Genomic DNA, 16,431 nt, shown 5'->3' on the forward strand with positions numbered 1-16,431 from the left:
GTTATATAGTTTAATCGACCAGACTTTTTCTTTTTATATGGATCCGTCGCTGTCACTGACTAGATTTTCAGATATACTTTAACTTTAATAAATCCTTCTTTTAAAATAAATTTCTAAAGGCAATTAGTAGACTAAATTGCACACATGAATGTTACATTTCCACAGTGTGGTTACACGGGTCGTAACGTACATAAATTTTTATTTTGTGATTGCGGTTAATTAATATGAATTCTAACATTATTAAATTCCTTAACCATAATAGTTTATATGATTTCTTATTGATACTATGTGTGACTAAGTTTCAATCGAATTCCCAAGAGAGTGATCTTTTTAAAACCCTCAAATTTCTGAACATAGAAATAAATAACAGCTTCTATCGATCTATATATGCTGATGGTTTACGTTCTATTAGTGAGACAGCTAAAAAAAGGGAAAGTAGAGAATCTATTTTTTTTTTAAAAGTTACTAGACGCTTCTACTGATGTAAATGTTTGAAAAAGATATACTTTGTTGCAGTATTCTAACAGGCATTACTCAATATTAGTGAGAACGAGACAGAGAATGTGCAAAATTCAACGAATTATATACACGACAGCTAAAAAATGGGAAAGTAGAGAATCTTTTTTTTTTTTTTTTTAAAGTTACTAGAAGCTTCTACTGATGTAAATGTTCGAAAAAGATATACTTTGTTACAGTATTCTAACAGGCATTACTCAATATTGGTGAGAACGAGACAGAGAATGTGCAAAATTCAACGAATTATATACACACAGTGGGCAAGCAAAGAAAGTGAGTTGGCAAATGATAACGCGTAGAATGATAATTAAATTGTTTGACCATCTCATCTAATAGTAAAATTATTGATATTGTTTTTGAGACATATTAAAAAGGAAGAAGCGTGTTATATAAATTGGGATAGAAAAAGTACTTTATTTTATTTAATCATATTTCTTTAACATATTCTCTCACGTTCGGATTTGATTTTTTTAATGAGTCAAACACATGCAAATTCTTTATTGTATTAACTAACGGAGTTGCAAATATTCAAAATTATCATGATGGTCTTATTAAGAGTTGGGGCTAAGGTGGTGCATCACATCCTCAATTGTTCACTTGTTAATTAAGACAACATATTCCTGAGTTAGAAAATGGAAGTTGTCCCAATGCAACTTAATTAGAAATGAGTAATGTTACACGTTATTAATTTCAGGATTGGTATTCTAATTTCCTGCTATATTCGTCATGCAAAATTAGGGAATGGTGACGACTGAAGAGTTAATGAGAATTAACTAGTTGAACGAAACACAGCCAAAATCGACAAGAATCCTATGATAGATTGAGTGGACTAAGAAATAATTAATTAATTCCGTACTAAAAGAGAGTCTTCTCCAGCACGTCCTTAGGAAGATAAAAGGCTTAATTAAGTATCATCATGTTGTTAATCTCTAAATTAGAAAATATTGTAATCAAATAGTTATTTGTAATGAATAACCGTGTTTAAGCAAGTGAAAATGCATCCATTAGATGACTATAGTGCCTAAAACACTAATTAAATTTGGACGGAGCAATTCGAGGAAAGAGAAAAAGAGATTTGAATGGTCAAGTATTTCTATAAAGTACTTTATATGTAGACTTTAAGTTTTATAAGTAAATAATTTATTATTCAATCAGATTATCAAAAAGATATCTACAAGTAAGCCTATTTTATAATATAAAATTTCAAATTTTAAAAATTAGATATGTTGCTCAAACTCTTATACATTATATAAACTTAGATAACTAGAAAACGTTTGAATAGTGTCTTACACCTTAAAAATTGGGCGAATATCTTGAATCCAATAACTTTACTGTTATAAGCTCATGTTTGACTAAGTCAAGGCACGTGCATGTATAAACAAATACCCCTTTTCTTTTGGAGAGTACTCTCCACCATATATGTGTGAAATCAATTATTCCTCGTTTGGCTCTGTTAGTACGGGTCAATAGTTCAAAACTTTTATTACTTTGAGGAGGTGGGAATGTCCAGCTCTATTTTTGTTGTTTGAGGAGATTCAGTTTTATGTTGCCCTCCTTATTTGTGTATTCACTTTCTGGATATTTATTTCCAGAATAGGGGTCGATGTCAAATTCTCCACACGTAGGTGGATTGAATAAAAAAAAGTTCACTACCCTTTTATTCCCATCTTCCATTTGATGTGACTTTATCATTGAGAAAACATGAACCTTTTTTTGATATTTGACATTTCCCATCTTCCTAAGTTTGAAGAATACTTTTGGTGTTTGTTAAAATATTCTTTTATCTTTTTAAACTTCGTGCTCAATTAAATATTACCATATACTCCATCTGCGCTCTCCCCCTCCCCACCCCCCCTTCTCCCGGTTTATGTGAGGCATTTGATTGGACGATATTTTAAGGAAAAATGATCTTTTTATTTTTATTTTTAAAACTTGAGGTCTAGAACATGTCACAAATATTTGTGTGATTACAAATAATCTAATTAAGCAAAAAATAAAAAGTTTAAAGTTAAAAAGATATAACTCTTTTAAGGACTAAGTAAAAAAATATCACACGAAAAAATAGAATATTAACTTGGAAAGGAAAGGGGGAAAAAAAAGAGTCCAAAAACCACGTGAAATGGTGCCAAGCCTTTGATGCACATGCGCGAACATATTGATACGAAAGGAATCTGTACGGCTCTACATTTGCTAATATAAAAAAGCCTTGTACGGCTCTACATCTGCTAATATAAAAAAGCCAAAACTCTCTGCGAGTATTAAGGCTCAACACTAATCTCTCTCTTCATCAAATAGAACTACTAAAATAAATTAGTAGTAGTAGCCGAAAATGGAAAATATATTTTCTACTTCATCAACTACTTCACAGCCAAACACACTTCAAAAACTCCTTCAATATATAATCCATAGTCGTCAAGAATGGTGGATTTATTCCATCTTCTGGAAAGCATCCAAAGATGTCAATAACCGTCTTATCTTTTCTTGGGGCGATGGCCATTTTCGTGGAACTAAAGACACAGCTTCCGCGAAAATAGGCCATCGCCAGTACCATCAGCATCAGAAGAAATTTGGCTTCGATGTAATTGATGATACCAGTAATGATAATGTTACAGATTCGGAGTGGTTTTATATGTTATCTATGACACAGTGTTTCGTGGCTGAGGATGGACTCGTCGTACGAGCTTATACCTCGGCCAGCTCACACGTGTGGCTGGCTAATTATTATGAATTACAGCTTTATAATTGTGAGAGAGCTAAAGAAGCTGATTTGCATGGAATTCGTACGATTGTGTGTATTGCTACTCCTGGTGGTGTTGTTGAATTGGGTTCTTCTGATGTTATTCAAGAAAATTGGGAATTTGTTCAGCTCATTAGGTCTCTATTTGGATCAAACAATAACGTGAGTACGACTTCTCATCCACCTATCAATCAAGGTATTTCCAGCTTTGATTCTATTTCTGTTGAATTGTGTGATTGTTTCTTGTCCTCTCTTCTTTTCAATTTGTGATATAGTTTGAATCGAAATGAAATTTAAGAAAGAATTAAGTTTTTTGAAGCTTGTAACATTAAACATAACATATGTGCAGTTATAAAAGTTGAGAACTTGTTCAGCTCATTAGGTCTCTATTTGGATCATATAATAACATGAATACGACTACTCATCTACCCATGAACCAAGTATATATTTGGAGCCTTAATTTGGTTTATGTTGAATCGTGTGACTATTCATCTGATAGTGTCTAAACATATGCCTCTTCAGTGAGTCTGATTCTTAAAATACACAATTTCTTCTAAAGGCTTAATTTGTTAAAGAAAATATACTTCTAGTTAATTATATTGCGGCTCACTGCCTCAACATGTCTTTTCATGTGTTCACCTGATTCTTTTTCATGGCTAAACATGTAGAAATAATTTTTTTGTTTTTGTTTCCATTCTTTTTGGGTGGCAGTGAGGTTAGAGAAAAGATCTCTTATCGGCTCTAATACCATGTTGAATTATGTAATCATAGTTTCATCTATGAATTCAAACTGTTAGATAGTGCTTAATTTTGATTATTTAATTACATGATGACTGAGCAGTAACATCGGGAGATCACCAGAAGGTTGGAAAACGTGGATCACCTTGGCAAGAAGCAGATGTTATAAAGCAAGAAATGGTTATAGGAAACTTAATATCAGATTCTGGCAATTCCGATTTCGAGAGCGAGTCCTCACCTATCAACAATGTTGTCAATCGGTCACGAAAGCGGGGAAAGAAGGGCGATTCAAGCAGTACAATAATAACAAGTCGAGAAACAACGATGGAAATTCACGTGGAGGCCGAGAGAAAAAGAAGGGAAAAATTGAACCATCGATTCTACGCTCTACGAAGCGTTGTTCCGTATGTGTCCAAAATGGACAAAGCTTCATTGCTAGCAGACGCAGTTACTTATATCAATGAGCTCAAATCTAAAATCGAAGATCTAGAATCCAAATTAATCGAGCCCCAGAAAAAACCTATAATTATGGAGCAACACGATTCTTATAGTGTGTCTTCTGTTGTAACTGATCGAGCTAACAATAATAAGTCATTATTACCGAGCAGCATTAACGGGGCACAAAATGGGATGGAAATTGAGGTGAAAATTATAGGATCGGAAGCCATGATTAGGGTTCAGTCTTTGGATGTGAATCATCCGTGTGCGAGATTGATGAACGTGATGAAAGAGCTGGAGTTTCAGATTTACCATGCAAGTGTTTCCAGTGTTAAAGACTTGATGCTTCAAGATATCATGATTAGGGTTCCTGATGAGTTATCAAATGAAGCAGCCCTAAAATCCACCATAGTGACAATATTAAGTGTTGCTGAGAATTAGTACTAAGCATATATTACTGCATACTGACTTGCTATCTATAGTATACCTATGATTATCCGTGTAATTCAATAATCAGGGACTCGTGTTAATTCCTTGATTCGTGTGTTTTCATATTTTCATTTCCCTAGCTAGTAGTTGTGGATGTAATATAGATCATATGTAGTAAGTTCATTAATTAAGGGAACTTCTTTATGCAGGATATATATATATATAAAAAATTGCAGGACATACACCCCGTGGCATGCCTCATTGATAGGAAATCTATCTATCTTTTTCTCTCTGTTTTTGCCCTTTTTCATTTTTAAAATGATTAAAAATGTGTTCCACTAAAAATATTGGGTATTCTAGTAGACGCCTCTTTTCCTAAACAGACACAACCGCTTCTTAATACCCTGCGCTAAAAACAACGGTTCCTCCACTGCGACACTGATTCGTTAATTCTCTAAACTTTCTTTCATTCCCTTCCCTCTATTCCTTCGTTCTCTATCTATTTTTATCTACGGTGCTCTTTCTTCAATTCTGCCTAAATTCTTCAATTCATCTACTAAACTCTACATTCTTTAATCATTGTCGCTTTCATGTTGCCTGTTTCCGTTACTTCCGTTGTGATGTTTTTATTGCAGTCCGTCTTTGCATTACTCCTTCACTGTTAACAGCACAGACAGGCACACTTACCAACATTCTTAAAAGTAAATTTGTGGCGAATATATATCACCTAGGGCGTTGTTCATTGTACACAGTAGCCATAACTTTCGTGGACTTCATATCTTGATGCAGGCAGCAGTTCGTCCATGCATCTTCTCTCAAATGCAAGTTCGGCGATAAGAGCAATTTCAAACAATAAGATTCTCCGGCGAGATTGATGAAGTTTTAACATTGAATTGTGTGAATGGATGATGAGATAAATCGGAGAAATACAGAGAGTAATAAGATGATTGATATATTAGGTGGAGACATTGTACGAAGGAATCTAACAGTAAAAGAGAGGGATTACTCATTCATTATTAACCGTGTTGAAAATGTGAACACAAGTGCTTACCAACTTAATTATTCTCAAAGCGAATTTGTTGTGTGGATTGCTTGCCAGGAGATGAAAACGAATAAAGTCGAGGAACTTACTCCATGAATATATTTTCAAAACTTCAATAAGGTATGAAAGAATAAGTTGTCTGATGGCTTATTGTCCATTGTAGTTTTATTTGCTCCATTATGATCTGCTTTTGCCTTCTTTGGTTGTTTGACATTTATACAAAGCATAAACGTAATTTGTACGGTGATCAGATCTTATAGAGTTCAAGTTAAATTTAAACTGATTAATATAATTCTCCATATGCATGTTTATATCTTCATAATGCAACTTATCTTTCATATAGGATTTCTGCAATGGAAAAAAAATTAGATCATGTGTACATCAAATACCTTCATGATTATGTAAACAACCATTTATCTTGAACTAAATGTAAAAGCTAAAAACACCATCTAATAGGGATTAGAAGAAGTATGTACTGAATCACTACTAATGCTGCACCCGTTGAAATTCTGCCAAAAAAAAAAAAAAAATCCTTCTTCAAAATGGGTGTTGCTATAACGTGACCTTGGTAGTTATCTGTTGGATGAAATGTGGGGTGAAGTGAGGCAGTTGCCTTGATATATATGGTTTCCGTCTCGAAGGACTTCGAGCCTTGTGCTGGACAGAAACATGATTTATGTTGACAAAGATCAATTATAATTAATAGGTCATTAATCCATTGTAATTGATCATGGTAGAAAAAAGAAGAAATATTTAATAACTTCCCCGTCTCAATTTATGTGTCATCTTTCTAATTTCGAGATTCAAACAAGCCTTTTTGGACCGTAATGTTTTCATATATGTTTTAAATATTTTGAAAATTCAATTATTGTGACTTATACGTAGTACTTTTTATCTAGTTACTAGATGTGCAAATTTTATTTTAAAAATTTAAAGATTTCATGCAAACTGTTTGACTCTCGAAATTTGAATTGTGCCACATAAATTATGACAGAGGAGTAGTAATTAGTTTCCTTTTATCAAAATTATAACATAATATAATTTTCCATACTCTATTTTTTTTTATAACCACGCGAAGCGCGGGTAAATTTACTAGTTTTACTTTATAATTGTAGAAATAACTTTAAGAAAGAAGTATACTTGGGGATAGATCCAGAATTTAAGTTCTAAGGATCCATCTTTTAAGGTTTTTAGTGCTGAACCCATTATATTTTTAAAATCATTAGTTCACATCTACTATTTGTTAATAAATTCTAGTGGATTTTTATACATAAAAATTACTCCATCCATCCTATTAATTTCAATTGTATTACCTTCCTTTTTGGGTTGTCCCTAAAAAGTGTATTTTTCTATATTTTGTAAATTGACAATTCAAACATCCAACATGACAAATTTAAAATCACAGGATTCAAAAGATATTTTAGTACAGTACACACATCTTTAAATTATGACCACAAGATTCAAAAGTCTCTCTTTATTTTTGAACTCCGTGTCTAATCAAACTAAGAAACTTAAATTTTGCACGAAAGGAGTACTGGATTCAGATAGAAACCGATTGTTATTTCATCCGCCTCCGAGTACACCTCTCTTCCCTTTTTCATGATATGTTCAACAGAAATTAAACTTAGTATTTCTTTATACCAAAATTAATTTTTTTAGCATAAAGTTATCTAATAATCCACGGTTTTATTATAAGAATGAAGTGAGTAGACAACATAGTTAATGGACCAAAGATTAATTAATCTACAAAATAGGAGACGGAATACAAGTGGACATTAACAGTAGTACTTTGGTCGCTTCTTTATAGAGGAAAAACATTTTCCCATCCCATTACAGAGTTGTGGTAATACTAGTACAAGAATATCCGAGCTTCGTGGTCCCATTAACCAAAAAAAACAATGATAAAAAAAGAACTGTAAACTAGCCCAATAAAGCTTTCATTATATCCAAATTAATTTTGCTTCATCGGATAGCATTTTTAACTTATGGTGGAAGAAAAAGAGGAATTTTAACTTGTGGAATATTTCAACTTGTGGAATTATTTTTCCAAATTTCCTCAAGTTCCCTAGCAAATGCTTGTTGTCTTCCGACAACGATGGTGATATGATCTTTGTTCTCGACAACCTTAACACGAGCACGAGGAATTCTGGACTGTACGTTGTAGCTGCATTCGACAGGGATAAGCTCGTCGTCTTCGCCGTGAAACACTGTGACATCGCATTTTAAATGGTTTTTCACCATATCTAGGTATCCTTCTATTTTTCCAGCAGTACCACAAATGATGTTGTGTAGAGTATGCCATGCTGCATTGTGTGTGTGGCAGCAGAATCCCTCTACTAAGTATGTTCTTATCCTGCATGTAGGTAATTAACATCGATCATTCTCATGATATAAGTAAACAATAAATTTAAAAAGGTAGCTCGATGCACGAAGTATTTCATGTTTAAGTAGAATATATCGTTAAGGGTGTTGTATATGTTACTATAGGTTTTTTAGAATAAATCGTCATAATTAAAAGAAATCTAATATTTGATTTACTAGAACATTCAGTTTCTTAGTCGTAAGAGGAGTCTGATTTACTACTTTGTTTATGTGGCTATTTAAAGCAAATAAGTCTACTACTTTGTATATGTGGCTATTTAAAGCCCTGTGGTGAATATGAAGTTTATGAGACAAACTTCCGTTCATACTTTCAACCTTGTTGCTTGTATTTTTAAATTAAAAAAAGAAAAGAAAAGAACATTCATTGGAAAGGTTGTACTTCATAAGGTTGTGACGTAGACAATCTATCCTGACAGAATTACATCAGCAATTGATTCAATTGCTTGAATCCGTAACCTATTTGTCACATAGAAGAGAATATTTTCGTTGCCCCCAAAGACCGGTTCCTAAGTAAATGGGAAACGGGAAACGATATAGAAAAAAAAAAAAAGAGAGATTGATTAAGGTTCTTTTTTCTTAAAAATAGATCCGAAAGAAAAAAGATGATAGGAGAAAGAGTTTAAGTTTAGTGCAGTGTATAAAACTATTTACATATCAGTTAATTTGAAAGGCAATACATCTTTACTTTTATATTTACAATTTATTTAATGGAAAATTGAATCCTAATTGTAAGTAACCAAAGTTCTTTCCTTTTCCAGCATTATTTACTCAAAATACGTTTTTCATGGTTTTCATCATTTTCTTTTCAACTTTCATGATTTTCATCTCAGTAAAGTAATTCTTCAACACCAAATTATTTCATAATTGACTGCTATTTGCTAAAGTATTATTTTCTCTCAACGTCATGGTAAATCAACCACTGAAGTAATTCTTCAACGCCCAAACATTAGAATCTTAAAAGAAACAATTCGTCAACATCACATTGGAAACTTTTCTGATTTTCATTAGGGAATTGCTGCAATTCCCTATGAATTGAAGTTGTAGTGGCAATACTATTACCATTAACAATATTCTCATTCTGGTGAGACAGGATTAAAGTTAGTGGTAAAGTTAATTATTTAAAATTAATTTACTCATTCATGAAAAAATAAATAATACCAATAAATCTTGGAAACAAAACCCAAACAAATGTACATATATCCAAGAAAGTTGGATTTGATTAAAGATATGAGAATAGAATTGGCAAAAGTTTGGTATGATTGTTATGGACTGAAGAAGAATAGCAAAGATGCATTAGGCAGTGACAGAGAACTTCGAGGAGAATCTCAGAGAAAGAAGTGGTGGATTCATTCAAGGTATTTCCTATAGAGAGAGAAAATAGATTAAATTTTGAGGGTGGGGGCAAACGATTGGATTGAAAAGGAGAGAGAGAAAAGGACATTGTTTGACATTCTTTTTTGCAAATTATTTACCAAAAATTTGGTAACCTGCTGTTGCCGGTCATTATTACCTGATGGCTTAAAAAAATAGTACACTGATAGTGCACCAAATTTAAACTTTAAGAGAAAATTAATTAAGCTTGGTTTCTGTCCACAAATACATAGATGAAACAAAAAAGAATCTAAATTTTACGGATTCGGGTCTTCTCCATTTTCTCCAAGTTCTTGTTTAGATTAATGACACATGTCGTGGTCGAGAATTAATGGTATATATTTAATTAACTAAAACAAAACTCTAACCATAGGTAGAATAATTAATCACTTCCATATATTTGCTCCCAAAATATATTTTTACAATCCCATAATTCTAGATCTACCTTATATCTTTTCTAAATATATTAAAAACTTTTCTTTCTTTCCTTGAGTAAACTTTTGCCGTACCTTAAATATTTTTACGTCTATCCTTTTTTTTTTTCTTCACAATATTTATTTTTCTAATTGAATTTGAAAGGGCCACAACTCCTGTAAGGCTATAGAGTAACGGAAAGTTGAGTGCTTAAATTTAATTTGCTAGTACTACCAAAAATATGTTAGGTAAGACATTTGATTCTTTATTTGGCAAATATTGTTTTATAAAGTTCTTTAATTTTATCATCATAATTCATCGGTTGGAGTTTACTTCTAATTTTCTCTCTTCGAATGAGAAGGTAAGCATATACCTATGAGATAAGCTTCAATATCGAGGGATAGGAAAAAAGTAGCAAAAAAATAACAATGATTCACGGCAAAAATTTATTCATGCTAAGAAAAAAAAAGTTTCAATATATTTAGAAAAAATATAATGTAGATTTAGAATTGTGAGATTGAAAAAGTATATTTTGGGAGCAAATATATGGAAGTAATTAATTATTCTAACAGTGGTTAGAGTTTTTAGTTTAGGTAATTAAATCTAGGCCATTAATTTTAGACTATGATATGTATGTGTCATTAATCCAAGCAAGAATTTGGGGAAAATGGAGAGGAGTCGGATCCAAATTTTATATACTTGTACATATAAAAGATATCTACCCGGGTAATTACAGGTACTTTCTACTCCCTTCATCCCAATTTAAGTGTTTTAGTTTAAGAAATAAAAAGAACCATTTTAATCTTGTGGTTTTAAATTAAAAATGTGAGTAATGTACTAAAATGTCCTTTGATTCTTGTGATTTTAAACTTACAGGTCGAATGGTTGAAATGTTAACTTACTAAATATGGAAAGAGATACTTTTTTTGACACATACCGAAAAGAAAAGTATGACACAGACGGATGGAGTAATAAGAAACATTGGTTGGTAATAATAAGTAACTATCCTATTATAATAAAATTATACCGACAGTGCAAATCCATCACAAAAAATGGATTGAGCCGAATTCAAATGGTACAAACAACTTCAATGTAATTGTAATTTCGCTCTGGTACGTTATTATTTGGGTCAACGGTCAAGAACCGACTTGGCTGACAATTTATACGGACTAATTAATCACAGAGAATGAATGCTAAAACGACCAAGCACAAATCTACCATTAAATCTGAGAAAGGACGAATTTTGCTTTATCCCAATCTTAAATAATCTAACTACCTGGCATGAATGACATAATAAAATGTTTGACCAAGTAAAACGGGTGGCCATGCCCAAAAAAGAGGAAAACAAAAACAGAAAACGGGCGTTGAGCAGTAGATGCAGTTGGTGGGGCATTGTTTGGTTTAAGCAACCCCCATTATATCATATTTTTTTTGGCCTAGACATTTATTACAGTGATGGATAAAGTTATGAAGGAGGTCGTTGTGTGTTGCTTCCTAATTTAATGTAAAGATTTGGTGTTAGGTTGTTTTTCATAATATATAGGTAGCTAATAAGAAAAAAGAAGCTACATATAAGATGTATATACGTATTCTTAACAGTGATGTCTTTTACTGAAAACAAATAATATAATATGACCATGTTTACTACCTTCACACAAAGCTTGGAGATCGAAGCCCACGGCAAAAATTGTAGGCATTGGTGACATAAATACTCAAAAAAATGTGGTAATACATAGTGAATTTCAAGATAAGGTGGTGGACCATGTGTAATTTCATTCTAGAAAGAAATTATTGGATGCGCAAACGAAGTCCAAATTAATAGTTGAAAAGAAAAATAAAGCTACATACAAGGTGTAAAAATACTCTTAATAGTGATACCTTTTATGGAAATTGTAGTGTGCATGATAATATTTATTTTAAGTCAAACTCGCGTGATTTTTCTTAGAGAGTCTCATGTCGTTAATTTCTTCAAAAAGCCTAAACACTCTTCCAAGTAATTTTGCTAGTTAGTATTAGCAATGGACATCAAATGCTAAATTCCTCCTGGGGTCCATAGCCGTATACTCTAAAGAATGACATGGACATTAACGACACAAGAAATTTCTAAAGTTAGTTTGGACAATCAAACCTAATTCATTTCGAGACTTTGACAAGACAACGGGAGAACAAAATATATAGTTAGTGTTGGCAGGAAAAATGAGCATAATATAAACACGCACACACATACATACCTGTTTCTGGTCAGGAGTTTGGTGAGAAATTCCCACAAACGATGGTTCTTGCAGATGAGTAGGCAAATTGTTCGACTAACGTGCTCATACCAACATGCTATCGACGCTCCAAATGCAATCACTGGCCATACTCGTCTTGGCGCTATTCTCCTCATCATATACTGCGTCGCTTGTTCTCCCTTTGGTGTTGGAAAATATGGCTGTCATTTTGTTTCATTCAGGTCATTAGAAGGAAAAATGACATCAATTAATAAAGACAGACGTGAACTTTATCATGGCAATAATTAGGAAAACAAAGATCATATTTGCTCATGTACTATTAGAAATTGAGTAATTGGTAACAATTATAAGGCCTATGAGTTCTAAATTCTAAAGTGAAATCATGTGTTAGTAACTCACTTCTAAATTTAAATTTTGTAGATATTTAGGGATTTTTCTTAATACAAATATGGGTTCGAGCTAAAACTATTGAATTCTGTTGAACCTGTATATCGACTTCTAGCTCCGGCCCAGCCCCACTATCAGAAATGTGTCTCAATTTTGTCCTAACCCCTTCTCCAACCAGAAGTAATTTTAAACTATAGTCAAAAGTTGAGGAGAAATTTGATTTTTCTCGAAGAATTTGGTCATGTGAAGTCTACATATATCACTAAATAGGGTTCTTTTTACGTTTCCTGTGGAGCTCGTTTAATACCAAAAGTGTTAACGGATAAAAAAATTGAACCACTTCAAATAGTACAAGGACGAGTTTGGACCATTTCTTACCGGTGCAAGTAAAGTGAGGGATTTAACTAAGCCAGGGTGTTTTACAGCGAGTGCCAGCGCCAAGATACAGCCCAATGAATGTGCCACAATGTGGAAAGATTTGACCTTGTATGGCTCTAACACTGATTTCTCAATCATGTCTAGATGCTCCCTTAAGGTGTATAGTGATTCATTTGGCTTTGGACTTCTTCCAAATCCTAGCAGATCCACCGCAAATAACCGATACTTCGATTTTGTAGCCTTTGTAAAGTTTGGAAACAGAGTCTCTGTCCAAAATTCTGATGATGATATGAACCCATGTATGAAGATCACATTTTCTTGCACGTTCTCTGTATTTTTTTAACACAAATATAAGGCATTAAACTAAAAACAAAAAAGGATATACTAGTAGTTCTTTACTTCTTTTGGTCCATGATAAATGTCGTTAAAGTTTTTGACACACCCTAAAATAAGTACTACCACTAATTTAATAGCATTCATTATAAGGATTATCTGACTAAATTACTCGTTATATTTCCTCAATTACTACTCCCTCCGTTTCAATTTATGTGACATTTTTCGCTTTACGAGATTCAATTTGACTAAATTTTGAAGTTAAATTGGTTTAGATTAACTCAATATTTTAACATTAAAATTTATATATTTGAAAACTACATGAAAAGTACTATAAGTTGCAACGTTTCTCATATCAATTTGGTGAAAAAATACATCTTAAAATGTTGGTCAAAGTTCATGCAGTTTGAATCTCGGGTAGCGAAAAGTGCCACATAAATTGAGACAGGGGGAGTGTCTTTTATCTCTCCTAATACTTTTTACATCATTTATTATAGTAAGAGTAGATTTTGGGGAAAAAGATAAATTAACACTTTCTTGATTTTCTAAAGCGACAGACTCTGGATCAAACTGATTTGGCTAAAACGACACTTATTTTGGACAGGACGAGTAGGAGAGAAGAGTAGTTTTACTGTCATACCTTTGGCACCATCAACATGGACAAAAAGTGTATCTTTGCAAGAGGAGCTCCAAGAATTACAAGTTTTACAATCACAATCCGACCATCTTGGAATAGGATGAGATTTTTGGCCACCAATTTTGCCTTGCAGCATTTCCACAATGGTAGAGTTTACGGTGAAAGTCGAGCGCATATTTCCCTTTCTCACAGTTGTGGCATTCTCCAATTTAAGCTTTTTGAGCTCGTTCACGGTGAATTTTGACACTTCAGCCGCTAGCGAGGATCGCGTGTAGAGTGTGTCTGATATTTCTTCTAGCTGCAGTTTTTTGCAGCTAGAAGAAGAAGTCAGACACATAATCTTGGACTCGGAGACCAAGATTGTGCCATTGCTCGTTATGGCTTGTTTAGCCGACGAGCAGTAACAAGGCTTCCACTCTGCTTCGACTATAAAATCGATTACTTTGTAAGTGTAACAGAGCAAAAAATCAAGAACGTCGAGGACTGTGAACACGAGGAAGCTGATGACTTCATTCAATATTCTGCCTGCCATTGTGAATGTTGACTTGGCCTTTTCCATAATCGACATATTGATTTGTCTAAAAGAGTGAAATGAGGTGGGAAGATTGTGTTTTTCCCCTGCTTTGGTATATCACAAAAACTATGTTAAAGCTACAAGTGGCATTAGATGTTGAAAAACAGCTGATGACGCAATATTATTTTACTTTCTTCGTCTTCCTTATAAGAAGACGAAGAAGGATGGGTGTTGAGAGATTATAAGAAAAAGGGTTATGGAAAATGGAATACATATACAAATGACGACACGATGTTCTTGGGTTTGATTTTATTGGAGGAATAACGTGTGGGGTTGGCTTGTTCTCTATTTCAAAATCTGGTGGGAGGAGAAGAAGGGATAGATAAATACAGACACGTAAACAGAAGAGTGAACTTTTATTGTTACATTAAAAACGTTTGCTGGACTAAGAAAACTAAGTTTGGTGGTGGTTGAACCTCTGAGTAAATAAAATTACAATCTTCTGCAAGTAATGAGAAATGCAACCACTAAGACAGGTATAACCACATCCTTAGATCAATGCTTAAAAAGGAGAGACAATTCTTGTTAATTGGTAACTTGTATATACCGTTAATACTTTTAAAAGAGTTTTAATTTATGCACTCACAATATATATACATTTTTTGCATATATATTATATATTAACAGTATTTGGTTTTCCTTTGGTGTTTTAATGCACTTTGAGGCCCCAATTAATCCAGTTTCGTGTTGGAAGTCCCGCTTGGAAGGTGAAGTGATCTCTACCAATGACGAACGACTCCATTTCTGAGGCTTGAATCCGAAATATCGTGATTATTATCATGTTAAGTTGACCTATAGGAACATGTAAGTACTCTTTATAGCAAGTCTGATATATTAGCCTGAAGAGTAATTATGAAGTGTTGGTCTATTAAACTGGTTAAGTTCTTTGTAGTATTGTTACTGCATACGTACACTCCTATTTAGAAATTCATGCTGGAAACTTGGAATCTTGTTAGTTAGATGGACTGACGTAAAGCGTTTCTAGAAAAATTCATTCCAATAGCTGTAATAAAGATTAACTTATGAGCTTAGCTTATCCATCTAAATACTCACATTTTAACTAAGGGAACACTAAATCACCATGAAATATGTATTAGAGTATACACTTGACATTTGACAAGTTGGAGAATAAAGCATAAAGCTATTGTTAGGAAACAACGTATATAAAGGTTAATTGAGACTACTGATCCCATTCGATGCCTAACAATAAGATTTTATTTTCAGCAATTACACTATGAGTTTGCTTGCAGTAAACAAACTATTTTGCTCCATCTTTTTTTCTTGGAAAAAGTGGGGGTGGGTGGAGATATTTAGGCTTTGACAGGAAGGAAAAGAAAATAAGAACACAATACTTTCGGTGCATTCTATCTAGGACGATACTACCCAGCCAATCTTCCGCATTAATACAGCAATTGACTAAACATACGATATAATTTTTTTGTATTTTAGAAGAATATAGCTGGTGTTACGTTAAACTAGAGGTGTGCATCATTTTGGCTTTAATTGAGAAAACCGACCCTGATAAAAGCATTTTCATAGTTTGTCTCTTCCCGTACGTGTTTTTTTATCACTTATTTCATTAACTTTTCTAGAGGGACGGGTTCGTGCCAGGGAAAGGTAGAAATAGTAGCAAAGTCAGAAATTTGGCGAAGGAGCTGTGTAATATTTAATACTCCTACATATGTATAAGAACTAGTATTTGATATATTTACACAATAATATTTTGAATAAGAATGTTCTAACGGTCCGCTCTTCGCCGATTATAGCTCCACCACTGGATAGAAGTGGGAAAATTAAAACAATTTCACCTACACACTGCATGGG

The 16,431-nt window shown here is 33.2% G+C and overlaps 2 protein-coding genes across 2 annotated transcripts; one reads left to right on the top strand and one right to left on the bottom strand.

Annotated features, from left to right (window-relative positions):
* The first annotated feature begins 2,791 nt into the window (after positions 1-2,791).
* On the top strand, positions 2,792-5,100 carry LOC132608789 (transcription factor MYC2-like). The gene is made up of 2 exons (XM_060322534.1): positions 2,792-3,449; positions 4,095-5,100. The coding sequence occupies exons 1-2, from the start codon at positions 2,846-2,848 to the stop codon at positions 4,868-4,870; spliced, it is 1,380 nt and encodes a 459-aa protein (XP_060178517.1). The 5' UTR covers positions 2,792-2,845; the 3' UTR covers positions 4,871-5,100.
* A 2,568-nt stretch (positions 5,101-7,668) lies between these two features.
* On the bottom strand, positions 7,669-14,912 carry LOC132609965 (probable lysophospholipase BODYGUARD 3). Its single transcript, XM_060324195.1, has 4 exons — positions 14,037-14,912; positions 13,064-13,392; positions 12,299-12,498; positions 7,669-8,253 (listed from the first exon to the last, which is right to left on the bottom strand). Exons 1-4 carry the CDS (start codon positions 14,599-14,601, stop codon positions 7,926-7,928), a joined length of 1,422 nt encoding a protein of 473 aa, XP_060180178.1. The 5' UTR covers positions 14,602-14,912; the 3' UTR covers positions 7,669-7,925.
* Between the last annotated feature and the right edge of the window lie 1,519 nt (positions 14,913-16,431).

The sequence above is a fragment of the Lycium barbarum genome, chromosome 9, assembly GCF_019175385.1.
Source record: "Lycium barbarum isolate Lr01 chromosome 9, ASM1917538v2, whole genome shotgun sequence".
Taxonomy (NCBI): domain Eukaryota; kingdom Viridiplantae; phylum Streptophyta; class Magnoliopsida; order Solanales; family Solanaceae; genus Lycium; species Lycium barbarum.